Source organism: Manis javanica, chromosome 10 (genome assembly GCF_040802235.1).
Source record: "Manis javanica isolate MJ-LG chromosome 10, MJ_LKY, whole genome shotgun sequence".
Lineage (NCBI taxonomy): Eukaryota > Metazoa > Chordata > Mammalia > Pholidota > Manidae > Manis > Manis javanica.
Window position 1 is genome coordinate 3643054 of NC_133165.1, and position 16725 is coordinate 3659778.

A 16725-nucleotide genomic window follows, 5' to 3' on the forward strand; every position below is an offset into this window, starting at 1 on the left:
GTCACCCCCCTCCCCAGAGGCTTGCTGATGTCCAGATGTCTTAAGTCTATCATCATCTCCTTTCCACAAGCCCCTTCTGTTCCCCACTTCCCTAATATAGAAGCTTGAAATCAATCCTAAGATAAGACGGTTCTTTAGGACATGAGAACACTATCTTCTTGGTCTGCTGGCTTCCGGAATAAAGTCACTTTCAATGCCCCAATATCTTATCTCTCAATTTATTGGCACATCATGTGGTGAATGGCACAAGCTTGGACTTGATAACACTGGGTCCTGTGGTAACAACTCTATGTTTAACCATTTGAGGGGCTGCCAGACAGTTCTTCCATAGGGTCTGCGGCGTTTTACATTCCTACTAGTGGTGTGTGATGGCTCAGATTTCTCCATGTCCTTGTCAACACTTGCTATTATCTGTCTTTCTGATTATACATGCTAGTGGATATGAAGTGGTATCTCATTGTGGTTTTGATTTCCATTTCCTTGAGGCTAATGATGTTAAGCCTCTTCTCATATGCTTATTTACTACTGGTGTATCTCCTTTGGAGAAATATCTATTCAGACCTTTGCCTGTGATAAAATTAGATTGTTATTTTATTATTGAGGATAAGAGTTCTTTCTATATAGTAGATGTAAGTCCCTTATCAGACAAATGATTTGCAAAAACTTTTCCCGATTCTGTGGGTTGTCTTTTCATTTCAGTACCTCCGGTTGAAATGGTGTCCTTTGAAGCACAAAAGTTCTTAATTTTGATGATGTCCAATTCATGAGTTTTATTTATTTTGTTGCTTCTTCTTTAAATGTCACACCAAGAAATCACTGCCTAATCCAAGTTCATAAATATTTACCTCTATGCACTTTAAGAGTTCTATAGTTTACCTCTTACATCTAAGTCTTAGACCTGTTTTGAGTTATTTTGCACATGGTGTGAGGTAGGGCTCCAACTTCATTCTTTTGCAGGTGGATATCCTCGTTGTCCCAGTGCCATTTGTTGAAAAGACTATTCTTTCCTCCATTTAATTATTTTGGCACCCTTGTTGAAAATCAATTGCCCATAAATGTGTGGATTTACTTCTGGACTCTCAATTATATTCCACTGATCTTGGCAATCTCTATGTCAGTACCACATGGCTTTGATTACTGTTGTTTTGCAGGACGTTTAAAATCAGAGAGTGTGAGTCCTCCAACTTTTTCAGGATGGTTTTGGCTGTCCTGAATCCCATGAGTTTCCAGTTGTCTTCCCTGTCAATCTTTTTGAAAATGAATTATTTCAAGTATTACATGGAGAAAAAAAACATTTCACAGCAATTGTTTTCATATATTCCTGCGTTTTCCACTTCTCTACATTGTAAACATCCCCCTGCACTAAAAGTTTATTTTACATGTAATTGACTTCATAATTTATTTTCCTATTAGACATTTCATTTCTAAATTTCACTATTATAAATATTGCTGCTGTGGCTGGCTTTATTCCTAACATTTGGGGAATCTGGGTAACAAATACGTGGTAATACTTTGTACATTTCTCACAGCTTTCCTGTAAGTGTGAAATTACGTCAAAATAAAACGTCAGATAAACAAAAATACCTACCCTTTGGGAGTCCCGGAGGGGAGAGCATCTTCTCTACCATACCACTCTAGCCCACTGGTCCAGCACTGGGCCATCAGCCCAGCCCCACACACAGCGCACAGCCACCGGACCCTTGTCATTCCCTGACCAGCCTGCGCAGTGGGGACCCGAATGCTCCAGCGCGGGGAGCCGCGGGGCCGGGGCACTGCTCTCCTGGATTCCTGACCAGTGGCGGCCGCAGCGGCCCCCGGCGTCATCCAAGCTGACGCCCGCCGGGCTCCACTCCTGCACGGGGTCCCGGGCCCTCGCTCGCCACGACCTCTCCGACCCCGCGGGGACCCCTCCCTCCGTGCACTCCCCTTCGCCTGGCCGGAGCCCCGAGTCTTCCGGCTGCGTGTCCTCGGAAAACCCCTAGAAAGCCGCGGGCTCCCCGGACACCCTCCCCTCCGCTGGGGCTGGAAGTTCCCCCAGGCTCCGGGCAGGTGCAGGTGCAGGTCCCCCGGGGCCCGCCGGCCCTGGGCCTCCAGCTCTTCCTCCATCTCGGGGCCCTTCCACTCGCGTCTCACGCGCGGCTCCGCGCTGCCCCTGCCCTCGGGGTCCTGCTCCCCTGCACCTCTCCGCCCATCGTCGCACTCGGCCCTTAGGGGCACAACTGCGCGAAGACCCGGCTCTGGGGTGAGAGTGGGGGGCCCACAGCTGGGCTGGGGGGCGGGCGAGGAGCCGTGGGAACAGTGAGGTAGGCGGCCCCCTGGGAGCGGTGGGCGCGGCGGGGAATAGAACGCAGGGAGCAGGGCCGCTCCTGTGCGGGTGGGGGCCGTGCAGGGAAGTCCCGCTCGCGTCTCCCCGTCGCCGCCAGCTGCCGGGCGGTCACCGAGGGATCCTCCCCGTCCGATCCAGTCCCCGGCCCGCAGAAGGCCGTTCGAGTCGGTGCTCGGTCCTTGGTCTTCAAGAGCCCGGCAGGGATGCTGGGGGCCTGGGGTACCGCGGCCCTCGCGGGCTGGGGAACCGGGAGGCGCCCGGCCCGCCCTTGAGCCCGCGCGCGCCCCCTCCCGGCCGTCGGGAGCACCGGCCTCCGAGTCTGGTCAGCTGCGGGTCCGAGGAAGCGGGAGACCTGCGCTCCGCATTGACCCGGGAAAAACGCAACCTCCCGGAAAGAATACAAGGACAGGCACCGGGCGGGTCCCAGCGGTGTGCCCACAGAGTGAGGCGTCGGGTGCCGTCATCACTATTAATTTTTCATAATAGCGCTGGTTGTTGACAGGGATGCCTGAGGGGGTTGTTCACAGGCCTGGACGGGACGGTAGTTGTCGCGTCCTACCGGGGAGCAGCCATCTCGCTTCTGGATTCGTCCTAGGAAAGCCCAGGACTATTTAAAGTATAGTTAACGATCTGGAGAAGCCGGGATGACCCGGCGATCGGAATCGCTGGGACAGATGGTCACCTGTCCTGCAGCAGTATGTTGTGCTGCCAGAGAACAATGCTGTAAAGACATCTGTAATATGTGAAGAAAAACATGTGAGCTGCATCATCCCCGTTTTCTGAATCTAAAAAATGTAGCAGACTTATTTCTAGATGGTGGAACTACTGGAGAGATTTGTAATATTTTTCATAAACAGTATTTTCTATTGATTTTAATAACCATGAATTACTTTTTTTAAGCTTTAACGAAAGACCAATACAATTTATTTTTTGAGAGGAAATGTGTGGTATTTTACTTTTTATCCCCATCATAATTAATGCCCACCCACCCACCAGAGAGTCAGGAAGCCAGGAGCTGGCATCTGACCTCGGAGGGTTTTCCGCTCGGTCCTTGGTGGGAGCCCTCTCCTCACGGGGACACATCGTCCAGGAGGAAGCCACAGTATGACACTGAACGGTCATTTCCCATGGACCCCTTCTCCCGGATTCTCCCCGGGGGGTCACTGTCAGCTGGGCAGGCCAGGCCTCAGTCCCCTCCAGCGCACCCTGCCCCCCCGACCCGCGACCCGCCAGTCCATGCTTAGGGCCCCGGGGTTTCTCTCCGCAAGAATCCTCTCCTGCCTCCTGCTACCCATGATGAACCTGGAACCCTCATGTGGCCTTCAGGCCTCCAGGCCCTGAGCCACCAGCTTCTGCCCACCACTCCCCCCTTGCTGGCCTTCCTGCCCTGCTCCCGTGCCCCAGGCCCACCCTCCTCACCTGTTAGCTCCTGCCATGGGGCTTCCTCGGCTGTGCCCCCCGCGTCCCACTGCGGTCTCAAAGGACCCAGAATCCTGGAATTTTAAAAACCTGTCCATCACACAGACTTTTATTCTTTTTTTAATTTTTTTTTCTGCTTACAAAAGTAACTTATGCTTAATCTGAAAATATTTACATGTTGAGAGTGAAAGTCAGTTGGCGACTGGGACACAGCCAAGTCCACTAACCCAGTGAGGACACGCTGCAGTTGTTGGGGTTACGGGGCCTCGGTGGGCACCATGGGGTCCTTGGTGGGCTCCTCCCTACCCACCGTGGGACTGGGGGCAGGCCACCCTGCCAACCTTCCATCTTCCTTTCCATCTGGAAGAGAAGGGGGTGGGTCAGGCTGGTGTCAAAGGGAAAAGGAGGGGTGGGTGACGGGCCTGGAGTTCTCAGCCCACCAGGGGCTGTGCTGGGCCTCTGTGGCGCTGCTGACCTAGAGAAGTAATGACCAACTCCAAGCACACGCTCCCACAGGCAGCCAGCCCAGGGGCACAGGACCGCTGCTGGGAAACTCCGGACCAAACCTGGGGAGCCTGCTGCTATCTTCTTCCCTTGGCCTGGGCTGGGGCAGGAGGCAGGCAAGGCTGTGCCCCAGGCACAGAGCTAGACAGGGAGGGAGGCTGACAGGGTTGTTGACTGGCCAGAGGCACCTGCCTCGGGGAGCCGCACGGTCTGAGACATGACCCTTGCTCTCTCTCCATCTGAGGAAGGGCAGCTTTGTTCCAATTCTCCACAGTTACCATGTGGGGTGTGGCCCCAGAGCCCAGACAGATCTGAGGAGTGAGCAGAGGTCTCAGACCCAGTGGAAGGGACCCTGGAGACGGCCCATCCCACAGAGCTCAGTGCGAAGAATGGGCCCTAAACCAGATGCTTCCTACCCCAGCCTCCGCAGGGGCCAGGTCGTGGTCCTCCCGAGCCCTGCCTCGCCACATGTCAGGGGGCCAGCACCTCCACCCCTGGGAGGGCAGGAGCAGAAGGTGGGCAGAGGAGGCACCTGGAGCAGGTCTGGCTGGTGCAAGCACTCATGGGGGAGCTGGGCACACTGCAGAGGGGCCCCTAGCTCCCGGGAGACGAAAGTCCCCCAGACCCTTTGAGTACTGCTCATGTCTAACAGGTGAAGGAGGCCCAGGAGGCCCTCAGGTTCCCTGAGAACTCCAGGCCTGTGGTTGGGGACACCCCCATTTCAGCTGCTCTGAGGGGCTCTCAGCTCCAGGAGAAGCAGTGGGGTTCCTACCCAAATGACTTCAAGTCACAAACCCCTAAGTTTCCATCAGTGAGATGGGGTCCCCTGCATGGCTCAACGACAGAAGCCAGGAGGAGCCTGCTCCCTTTCTCAGGACTGGCTGCCGGGCCAGGTGCCAGGGCCTACTCCAAGGTGGCTGCCTGTTCGCAGGCAGCAAATGGAGGCCAACACTGACTTTTATTGTCCCCATCTTCTCAGCAGACCCCACTTCCAGGAAGAAATGCCAGCTCATCTCCTCCTCAACTGCTGGGCTTCCCCTCCCCTGAGCACCCTCAGGGCTCCACGCCCAAAGATGCATGCATTCATGTTCCAATGTCACCAGCACCAGCTGCATGGAGGGTCTGTTTGGGGCCTCACACAGACTCTGGCACAGAGACACACCTCCGCAGAACACCAGACCCCAGACACATAAGGGCAGACATGCACAGAAATAGGCCCAGAACCCAGACACACAAGGAATCAGACAAATGCACCTAAAGGGACACACAAACTACCCTCCTAGGCGAATACATGGCCAGACAGAACCTTGGCCACACATGCACCCACGGAGATTCATGAGATGTGACATGGACAGAGAAAACACACGCACACACACTCCCTCCAGGGCCAGCCTAGCCTATCCGCCTCCTGGCTGCCAACTGTATTGAGACCAGCAGGTGTCGCTCACACCCTGGGCCTGGGGCCTCACCTGTGTCCACCTTGCTGCGTTTCTGCTCAGGCCCCTGGGGGGCTGCCTCAATGGCCCGCTCAGCCTCAGGATGGATCTTGAGCAGGGCTTTGGCGAGAGTGGCAGGCCCGGGCACCCCCAGGGACATAATGCAGTGCACACCCTTGCGCTTGGCCCCAGCCACCTTGGCACTGTCTTTGGAAGCTGTCAACAGGACCAGTTTGGAGAACTTTCTGGGCTTCGTGGGGCCAGCAGGGACCACATCTGTGCCTGGCTCAGGGGACTCGGGGGACGGCTCCTGGGCGGCTCTCACGCTCTCCCCCTCCTGCTCCCTGGGCTCGGGCAGGGGCATTCCGAGACCAACGGCCCGTCCCCCAGGCCACACGCAGGCCCCAGCCGATGGGTTTCTCCTCCTCTTCCCCGGCAAGGCACCTCGCAGTCCTGGGTCTCCGTCCTAAGGGAAGAGGCAAAATCCCATCAGCAGAGGCTCCCCTGGGCCTGGGACTCAGGAAGGCAGATCTGGGGTGGAAGTTGGGGCAGACGGGGCTGCCCCCATACCCCCGGGGCTGAGAGGCTGGAGGCTGGGGAAGGACCTGAATGGGGCTACAGAACCCAGGCCCGTGCTTCTGCTCGGCCACACCCTCCCTTGGCAGCTCTGGGTCTGGCACCTCCCCGATTCAAACCCCACTCTCCGTCTCTGAAACAGACCAAACACAGGTTCTCCAGGAGCTGCTGGGGCAGCCAAAGGACTGACCACTGTGAGGTACTGCCAATCCAGGCGGGAGATGCTGAGCCTGGGGCGAAGCGTTTGCACGGGTTTGCCGTTTAACTTTAGGCCCTGTGCTAGGGAAGTTGGTCATTCTCATTGACCCAGATTACAGGTAGGGACCCGAGAGGCACTGGGCGGCCAGCGTGGCCACAAGGCAGGTCCAGACGCCATCCCCACGCAGCACCTGGGCACCTGGGCCGGGATAACGGGAACTGGTGCTCGTGAGCACCAGGGGTTGGTGACGAGCACTTTGGGGACATGAGCTCAGGTCACTGATCCTCCCAGAGTGCCCGGTGCCTTTTGCCCTGTGTCACAGGGAGCCCGGGCTAGACCTCCCGGCCCCCTGCAGACCACAGAGGGAAGCCTGGTATGGGAGGCAGGATATGGACTCAGGTAGACCCTGCCCCATCCCAGGCCGAGGCCCAGGCCCCAGTGCTCAGGAGATGCCAGGGCCCCAGGAGGACAGAGACCTTGTGCCTGAGCCGCGGCTGTCTCCACTGGGCAGAGACAGGGCTGTGGAGTGGCTGGAGAATTCCCGTCACCGAGGGCTCCTGGGCATCTGGCCTGGGGAAGCAGAAAGGACGGATTACAGGGGCAGGGCTGGCCTGGTGCCCAGGACCCTGGGGTGGCCTTTGTCTGTTGGGGGTGACTGGGTGGTGGGTTTTTCTCCATTTTCAGCCCCAAACAGGACTGCAGCCTGGCAGCTGCCTCGCCCCTCTGCCCAGGACCCAGGCAGCAGCAAGGCCCATAGTTGCCCTCTTGCTCCTCGACCTGTTTCTCTAACTGGCTTTGCAGTCCTCACTGGGTTTTGGACATTTCTCAAGGCATATGGCTTGAAGGGGCCATTCCCAGCACCCCAGCATTTTCCAAGATCCCATCATCTATGAAAGGAGCCTGGTGTGCTAGGCTGGTGGGGGATTGGGGTGCCCTGTGCCCTGCAAGCCCCCCTCCCTAGTGCCTTGGCCACTAGACACAAAAGCAGAGATCTCTTGGACTGGGACAGGCAGACACGGGGTCAATCCTCAAGGAACTGCTGCCTGGCAAGGAGTTACCTCACCACAGGCACCGGGACTGGGGTCTCACTATGCCTCCTGCGCCCAGCTCAGCCCTGGGACAACCCAACCTCTGCTCCTCCCATGTGGTCCTTCCCAGTCCTGCCCATGCTGTCCCACAGGGTGACGGGTCAGTACTGGGAACTGGGGGAACACGGGGACTGCCACAGAAAAAACACAACTAGTGCCCCCCCTGGCAGGGCCCCTTTGGGCAGGATGGGGTTACAATGGGGAGCCCCGCCCACAGGCCATCCTGCCCCCACACGCTGATTGGCCCAGGTGCCCTATCTCCCTGACACCCGGGCCCCCTGGCTGGTAGGGGATGAAACCTCCTGTAGTCAGACCCCTTCACACCACATGTAATTAACTCTAAAAGGATCACAGACTTAACTGTAAGAAGTAGATAGAACTCTTAAAAAAAGAAAAAAGACAGGAGTAAATCTTTGCAACCTTGGATTAAGCAAAGTTTTCTTTTTTCTTCTTCAAAAAGCTTTTCATTAAAACTACATGCAACCAAAGAAGAAACGGATAAATTGGACTTCATAAAAATTTAAAACTTCGGTGAGTCAAAGGACACCATTAAGAAAGTTCAAAGACGACCCATAGAATGGGAGAAAAATTTTGTCAATCACGCATCTGATAAGGGACTTGGATCTGGAATTTGTAACAGGCTTTAACAACTCAGTAATAAAAAGACATGCCAATTTAAAAATGGGCAAAGACTCCCATTAGGCCTTTCTCCAAGATGTATGAATGGCCAGTCCACACATGAGATGTTTAACATGACTGGTCATGAAGGAAGTTCAGAACAAAACCACAGTGAGATGCTACTTCACACCACTAGGATGGGCATAACGAAACACTCAAAATAGACAATAACAAGTGTCAGTGCAGATGAGGAGAAACTGGATATACTCATATACTGCTTGTGGGGATGTATGTAGTGCAGCCACTTTGGAAAACAGTCTGGTGGTTCCTCAAAAGGTTATGCATAGAATTACCACAGGACCCAGCAATTCCACTTTAATATGTACCCAAGAGAAATGGAAACATACATCTACATAAGGACTTGTACACAGCGGTATTATTGTCACCAAAAGGTGGAAACAGCCCAAATATCCATCAAAGGATGAGTGGACAGAGTGTGGCATGGCTATCCAATGGGGTATGATTTGGCAATTTAAAAAAACCCATGCTCCGTGGCTGAACCTTAAAAAGATCATGCAAAGTAAAAGAAGCTGGTCCTCAAAGACCACTGTTGTATGAGTTCATTTATATTAAATGCAGCAGAGTCTAGAAAATCTACAGAGTAGAGAAATCCATAGTGACAGAAAGCAGATTTGTGGTGGTCTCTGGCTAGGTGTGGGAGGGATGGAGAATGAGAGAATGAGTGACAGTGGGTGGGCTTCAGTTTTCCAGAGAGATAAAAATGTTTTACAACTGATCATGGGGGTGTCTGCACAGCTTTGCGACTATACTAAAGCCACTAAACTGTACAGTGTGAGTGAGTGCTATGCGAATCTCAATGAAACTGTTACACATTAAGGAAAAGGGAAATCAAATCTACAACCAGTGCTTCCTGAATTTCACTAGACCTAACACTCTTGTTAAAAATGCACAGGCTCGGACTACTCCAACCCCGATTTCTCACAGAGAGGTTCTGGAGAGGGACCTGAGAATCTACTCTTTTTTTTTAACCAGTACCCCATTTGATCGTGATACGTTGAGAAACATGGAGGATGCTATGAGCCCTCTACTGGAGAAGTCTGTAATTTCTAGTTCATAGGTTGAACCGGTTCTTCAGCTTCTTCTACACTACAGGGGGCACATGTCCTTCCGGCTGGATAGTCTCTTCCCTGCATTCATCCTTACTTAACCTGGCAATTTATTTTCTAGGTGTGAAGTGAACAGTTGAGAGGCAGCTATTTTAAGTTTAACAAATTTTTTGAAAATTAGATTTTCGCTTAATAATAATAGTTCATGGAATAAACAGAATTTTAAAAAGTGAAGCAGAAAGGAATTAAAAGATCAAAAGGCCTCAGTCTACCTGACATCATTTACTTTACATCCTCCCCCCCAGTACTACAATCTGATGGTTTGATATCGCCACTGGTCTCCAGGCCCCTCTCCCCCTAACAGGCCGCTAGGACACTGTTGTGTATAAAGGAGATCCAGAAGTGTAAAGGTCGTTTGGTGGAAATCCCAAGTCACTCATTGTTAAGAACAGCAGGAGCCTCTCGCACATATTGGGAGGCAGAATCATGGTCCCCCATAGGCTTCTGGGTCCTAATCCCTGGAACCTATAAATACGTCATTTTACAGGGCCATGGCATGAAAGCTACTAGGAGTTACTGGGAGGGTATCTTGGATTATCAAATGGGGCCAATCCCAAGGGTTTTACAAAGCAGAAGAGGGAAGCAGAAGTCAGAGAAAATGATGTAATGAAGCAGGGTCATAGGGATGTGATGTTCCCGGCTTTGAAGATGGAGGGAGGGGGCCATGAGCCAGGGAATGCTGGAGGCCTCTAGAAGCTGGAAAAGACAAAGAAGCTCGTTGTCTCTTCTAAAGCACCAAGAAAGGAACACAGCCTTGCTCACACCTTAATTTTAATCCAGTGAGACCCATGTCAGACTTCTGACCTCCAGAACTGTAAGACTGTTACAAAGCTTTCCTGTTTGAAGCCACTAAATTTGCAGTAATTTGTTACAGCTGCAATAGGTAACTAATATGAAGTCCAATCCCTTGTTGGTGAGGTTCTGAAAGCCAGGAATTTTGCCTGGAGGCTGATGACAGATCCAGAGAATTACCTTCATATATATGGGACAGAAATACCATCAATGTGCACCAACTGCTGGGTCCTCAGCCAGGAGGACAGACCCCTTAACCATCTCTGGGCTGGCTGCACCTGTGTAATGGGAATGGTGGCGAATGTAGCAGCGGTTCTTATACCAGGTAGGCAGGAGTGAAATTGCTTTCAAAAGCTACAGGTGATCCTGACGGCTGCCCCCTCCACAATCACTGTCTCATTCGGTTCAGAGGGAGCTGTGATTGGGCTGCAGGTGGGCTGATAAGTCCGCTCGGGTGTGCAAGCACACATCCTTGCGTGAGATTTTCAAAGCCGCAGTAACCCAGAAAAGATCCAGAACTGCTACTCTGTACCATGCAGGGAAGAGCTTCCCCAAAGTGGGAATTCCATGTAATGGCACCTCCTTTTCCCCTCTTCATCATGGCTCGGAAGCTTGGTTATTTTTCCTTCTCCTTACCCTGTGTCTCTTGTCACCAGACCTGTTCATGCTGCGCCCAGATGGCCCCAGCTTTCCCTCTCCCGTCATTACCACCACCTCCTGACCAGGCCTCCGGAATGTCTCCGCCGTCCAATACCTCACACCTCCAACTGCCATCCCTGTGGGGACCTCCAGAGCCGTAAGGGCCAGACGGGGCTGGGGCGGGAGCAGTACTGGGGGGACATCCCCCTGGGTGGGATCAAGGAAAGGCGGACCGATGTGAGGGTGTCGGGGCTCAGTCCCCCCCAGGTCGGGGGGAGGGAGAAGCGAGAAGGGAGGCGCGCCGCGGCTGAAGGAGGCGCCGGGACTCAGGGACGGGGACCACCTCCCCCCACAGCATCGCAGCAGCAGCCCTCGGAGTCGGAGCAGAGCCCGGCGGGCGCGCGGCCACGCTGTGGAATTCGGACCCCTCCCGCCCGCTGGGGCCCGTGCTCACCGGTCACCGGCCGGGCGGCGACAGCAGCAGGGCCCTCCTTTTCCCGCAAATGAGCCGCGGCGGGTCCTTCAGCCTCCGAGCTTGGGGTCCCCGCCTCGGCTCGGTCAGTCACCTCAAGCTGGGGTCAAGGCGCGAGCATGCGCAATAGGGCCGCGGGGGCCCGCTGCCGGGCGAACTCCGCTTCCTCCAGGGGAGCCGAACCAGGGATCCGACCAATCGGCGCGCGGGGGCGCGTCCAGGCCTAGAGAAGGGGCGGGGAAAGTCCGGGATTGGACGACGGCGTCCGGGGGCGGAGCGTCGGCAAGCTTGAGACTTGGCATCAAGTCCGGGGGTGGGAATCTCCCAGCACGAAGGGGTGGGTTTAACTGAGACTCCTGACATCCCCTAGGGTTTCACTCCAGCCCCCTGCGAAGAAAGCTGAAGAGTTTGTTTAAAGGCCTCGTTCGCCCCCTTCGCTCATTGAAACCACTGGCATCGCTCAACCCAGCATTCTTGACGGCGCAGCATACTCGCCATCGGTTCTTCCGCGCCCATCTATCCAGCCCTCGCTCATTGGTCCAGCCCTCGGCCATCGGCCCAGCCCCACGCACAGCGCACAGCCACCAGACCCTTGTCATTCCCTGACCAGCCTGCGCAGTGGAGACCCGAATGCTCTGGGCGCGGGGAGCCGCGGGGCCGGGGCGCTGCTCTCCTCGACTCTTGGCGAGTGGCGGCTCAGCGGCCCCGGCATCATCCAAGCTGAAGCCCGCCGGGCCCCCCACCGGCCCCGCCCGGTCTCTACTCCTGCACGGGGTCCCGGGCCCTCCGCTCGCCGCGACCTCCCCGACCCCGCGGGGACCCCTCCCTCTGTGCACGTCTCTTCTCCAGGCCGCAGCCCCCAGTCTTCTGGCTGCGTGTCCTCGGAAAACCCTTAGAAAGCCGCGGGCTCCCCGGACACCCTTGCCTCCGCCTCCCTCCTGCAGCTCTGAAGCTGGGGCTGGAAGTCCCCCCGGACTCTGGGCAGGTGCAGGTACCCCGGTGAGACAGGGACCATGGGCTTAGAGTAGGGTGAGGGCCTCTGGCAAAAAACAAAGCAAGATAATCCATCGTGGGATTTGCTTTGGCCTCCTGGCGGGGGGAGGTGGGGGGCAACTTATTTTTTTTACTTTACCCAGGTGCTGCTTTTCCTCCTCCAGCCCTAATCAAGTGATTTGCAATCTGGACAATTTAGCAAGCAAGCCCAAAACAACCTAGTAAAGGAAGGATTCCATCTTAAAGATAAAATTGCATTTAAAAACCCAAGTAGTTAAAAAGTAAGTTTCTTAACATACTCTTTAACAAACAGATAACTCAGCTCACCTTGGGAGCAAAGCAGGCAATCTTGAGTGATATGCTCCCAGACCAGGAAGCTGCTATCCTGGGAGGAAATCAAAGCAGTAAATTTCTTGTAAATAACCCGGAAGACTAATAAGGAACTTAATGTTTCTTCAAAAATGACATTTTGGGACCATTTAGCAGGTCTGCATCCCTAGCCCTTTGTGTCTCAACAGCTTATAAATCCCCTAGACAACGCACCACCCCGGGCTCTCTTGTCCCTTCCATCTCTGTCCTCTCACTTTATCTCTAAAGGCCTCTGCCCTGCTCTCCTACGTTGAGTGTTTGCGGAGCTCTTCACTCCGCGAACAAGAACCCCGGCATCACCGGGGCCCGCCGGCCCTGGGCCTCCGGCTCTTCCTCCATCTCGGGACCCTTCCACTCGCGTCCCACGCGCGGCTCCGCGCTGCCCCTGCCCTCGGGGTCCTGCTCCCCTGCACCTCTCCGCCCATCGTCGCACTCGGCCCTTAGGGGCACAACTGCGCGAAGACCCGGCTCTGGGGTGAGAGTGGGGGGCCCACAGCTGGGCTGGGGGGCGGGCGAGGAGCCGTGGGAACAGTGAGGTAGGCGGCCCCCTGGGAGCGGTGGGCGCGGCGGGGAATAGAACGCAGGGGGCAGGGCCGCTCCTGTGCGGGTGGGGGCCGTGCAGGGAAGTCCCGCTCGCGTCTCCCCGTCGCCGCCAGCTGCCGGGCGGTCACCGAGGGATCCTCCCCGTCCGATCCAGTCCCCGGCCCGCAGAAGGCCGTTCGAGTCGGTGCTCGGTCCTTGGTCTTCAAGGGCCCGGCAGGGATGCTGGGGGCCTGGGGTACCGCGGCCCTCGCGGGCTGGGGATCCGGGAGGCGCCCGGCCCGCCCTTGAGCCCGCGCGCGCCCCCTCCCGGCCGTCGGGAGCATCGGCCTCCGAGTCTGGTCAGCTGCGGGTCCGAGGAAGCGGGAGACCTGCGCTCCGCATTGACCCGGGAAAAACGCCGAGAGCTGTGCTAGGAGTGAGGGGTATTTTGTTTGTGCGGCCCTTCCCCCATACTCCGTCTCTGAATAATTGGAAGACCTCCTTGTTCATCCACCTGACTTGCATTGCAAATTCACTCCTTGGCCTTTCCCGAGATCACATGTATTTAGCTAACCACAGGGTTTTTGAATTATAACAGTAAAACATGAAGTGACTCAAATGTTCATGAAACGGTGAGTGGATAAACAAACGTGGTCTATCCCTATGGTGCATAATCAGCCATAAAAAAGGTATGAGGTACTGATTGATACCGCAAGGTGGATGAATCTGGGAAGCAGGATGCTGAGTTAAAGTAGCCAGACACACAAAAGGACATTTTTTGTTCAATGTCCAGAACGGGCAAATCCATAGGGACAGAAAGATTAATGGTAGCCAGGGCTGGGAGGTTTGGAGTGGAATGTGGATCAACAATTAATGGTTGCAGGGTTTCTTTGTGGGGTGATGACGATGTTCTGGAATCAAATAGTGGTGCTGATTACACAACCTTGTAATTAAACTAAAAGCCGCATAACTGTACACTCTAAAATGGTGAGTTTTATGGCATGTGTTTTAAAACTTTTAAGATAAGTAATGAACAATCATGAACGTGACAGCTATATTAAAATGTGTCCCGCAAAAACAGTTTGGACATACATAATTTTATTTTAAATGCCAAGATGTGAAACTAAAATATATTTTGCTTTGTTATTCTACACATGCATTTTCTGCATATTTTCATAACCTCTTTCACACTAAAATCACTGTTTAAACAATCCTTTCAAAGAATACTGATATATTTTGTACCGATCTTGACTTTCTTGGAGTCTGTGAATACTAGCTCTACTGTAGGTACATTTTTTCAATCAGATGTTAAAGTGTTGAAAAAGTTGTGGCCTTTACACAGCTGAAGAGGGGGTGTGTATTTCACTGGGTGCACTGTCAGAATCAAATTACACATGTGCCTTAAGCTTAGGCATACATATCCACAGAAGAGGGTTCTCATTTCTAAAGTATCCAGTTTCAATCCTGTGATAAATATAGCTTGAATATTGTTTTTAATAGCTTGAAATTTAAGCCAACCTACTGTTGATGTGCAAGTGCAAGGTGAGAGATGAAGCCACACATTATTCAGTTGCCTGGTTCATATTTTTTAAATAAAGTGGAACTAATGAAAATTTGTCTAAATTTAGCTAATGTTTTAATTTACTAATGGCTGTAAAAATATTCTAGTTGGTTATCATTGATTGGAGGAGGCTAAGGAGACATGACAAATAAATGCACTTGGGATCCTGGACCAGAGCAGGACATTAGTGGAAAATCTGGTGAAATTTGAATAAATTTGGGAGTTTGGAAGTTTAATTAATGGGATTGTGTCAGTGTTCATTTCTATGGTTAATTACTATGGTTATGTAAGATGGTGACATTTCAAGAAAGCTGGGTGAGGGATATTTGGGAAATTTCTACTTTTTTTTGCAACTTTTCTGTAAATCTGAAATTATTTCAAAATAAAAAGTTTAAAAAATTCTAGGTTGTGGTTAGGGAGATATTTCTTTTCCACACTTTATCATATAAATGTTCACATTTATATAATGAGATCCTTTGTGTGTAAAAAAATGTATAGTTGTGTCCCTCGAAAAGGTAGGTTCAAGTCCTAACCCCCAGTAGCTGTGAATGTGACCTTATTTGGAAACAGGGTCTTTGCAGCTATGATTAGTTAAGGATCTCAAGATAAAATTTCCGTGGATTTAGGATGGGCCCTAAATGACAGTGTCTCTGTAAGAGAAAAAAGATAAGGCAATGGTGACACAGGCACACAGAGACACAGGGAAGGCAGAGGCTTGAGCTATGGGTCTGTAAGCCCAGGAACAGCCTGGGGCCGCCAGAAGCTGGAAGAGGCTGGGAAAGATCCGTTCCTGGAGCCTCTAGGGGGAATGACACCTGGACTTCGGACATCTGAACTCCAGAACTGAGAACAGTGTTGTTGTTTAAGCCACACAGTTTGTGGTGATTTGCTAGAGCAGCCCCAGGGGACCAATAAGCTTGCTCCGGATTGTCTCTGCACTAGATACCTGGAGGGGCCGGGTCCAGTCGCGGGAGTGAAGAATGTGGTGGGTGTGACCAGACCGTAAATTTACTTTACTTTGTAAAAATTCCCTTCTATGTGAAATGTTTACAGGATCTACTTTTCTGGCAAAACGATGATTTCATCTATTTGTTGAACTACTAAGACCTATGCGTGCAAAATTAGAAAGGCGCTCTTTTCCCATTTCAATCATATTTAAGTGTATGATTCAGCGGCATGAATCACGTTCACAATGTCATGCAACCATCACCGCTGTCCATTTCCAAAATTCCATCACCCCAAACAGAAACTCTGTATCCAGGAAGCAGTCGTTACCCCTTCCCTCGCCCCCCACCACAGAACAGCAAGACAATGAATTTCCGTTGTCCTAAGTCCCTAAGTTTGTCCTGCATCAGCATTATCTAAATAATCTAATCTCACTCATGCAGTCATTCATTGCTAATACTTAACAGAGCACCTACCTGGGCCTGGCACTGAGGAAAGAGGAGGGGACGCAGCAGGCGCAAGGCCCAGACTTTCTGGAGGTACATTCTGGGAGGGAGGGAGACCGTGCCTCTGTAGTGCAATGGCGATGGGATGGGGGGCTGAGTTGGGAGGGGAGAGAGGGAAGGGGCCAGGCAGTGCCTGCTCTCTGCTGAGCCCTAACTCTGTGCTAAGGCAGATCTCATTTCCTCTGCCCAACAGCCCATGAGGGGTTGATTTCTATTGTAAAGACAGGTCTAGGGAGGTTAAGTAACTTCACCAAGGTCTTGCAGTAAGTTGCAGAACTGGGATGGGAACTCCGTGAAGGCCTAAGCACACCCCTTGGTCCCTGGGTTTGGACAGACATCCCTGCGGCCGGCCATCAGGGTGCCCAGAAGCCCCGCAGTGGCTGTGATTCCTTACTGTGGATTAACCCCTGCGTGGAGCTGGCAGGGCACCTGTGATGGGCGGGGTGGGCGCAGAGAGGAGTGGCCTGGGCAGGCCAAGGCAGTGCTCCCCAGGCCCTGATCTGTCTATGCTGTTTCAGCACGGGCCCCTCAGCCAATCCAGAAGGACTCAGGTGTGAAGTAGCAATGTCATAA

The 16725-nt window shown here is 53.1% G+C and overlaps 1 protein-coding gene and 1 long non-coding RNA gene across 4 annotated transcripts; one reads left to right on the top strand and one right to left on the bottom strand.

Annotated features, from left to right (window-relative positions):
• Window positions 1–3849: 3849 nt before the first annotated feature.
• Window positions 3850–13428, bottom strand: FLYWCH2 (FLYWCH family member 2). Of its 3 annotated transcripts, none has more exons than XM_073214642.1 (6): window positions 13290–13428; window positions 12577–12634; window positions 11239–11479; window positions 6937–7030; window positions 5719–6151; window positions 3850–4105 (listed from the first exon to the last, which is right to left on the bottom strand). In XM_073214642.1, the coding sequence occupies exons 5-6, from the start codon at window positions 6047–6049 to the stop codon at window positions 4002–4004; spliced, it is 435 nt and encodes a 144-aa protein (XP_073070743.1). In that variant the 5' UTR covers window positions 6050–6151; window positions 6937–7030; window positions 11239–11479; window positions 12577–12634; window positions 13290–13428; the 3' UTR covers window positions 3850–4001. The 3 variants fall into 3 exon arrangements, with proteins under 3 accessions (XP_073070743.1, XP_073070744.1, XP_073070745.1); XM_073214643.1 differs by lacking the exon at window positions 13290–13428 and adding an exon at window positions 10326–10423 and having other exon boundaries at window positions 12577–12847; XM_073214644.1 differs by lacking the exons at window positions 6937–7030; window positions 13290–13428 and having other exon boundaries at window positions 12577–12847.
• LOC140843960 (uncharacterized) lies at window positions 11539–12981 on the top strand. Its single transcript, XR_012121936.1, has 3 exons — window positions 11539–12255; window positions 12393–12530; window positions 12847–12981. It is a non-coding gene; the product is annotated as an uncharacterized lncRNA (long non-coding RNA).
• Window positions 13429–16725: the final 3297 nt, after the last annotated feature.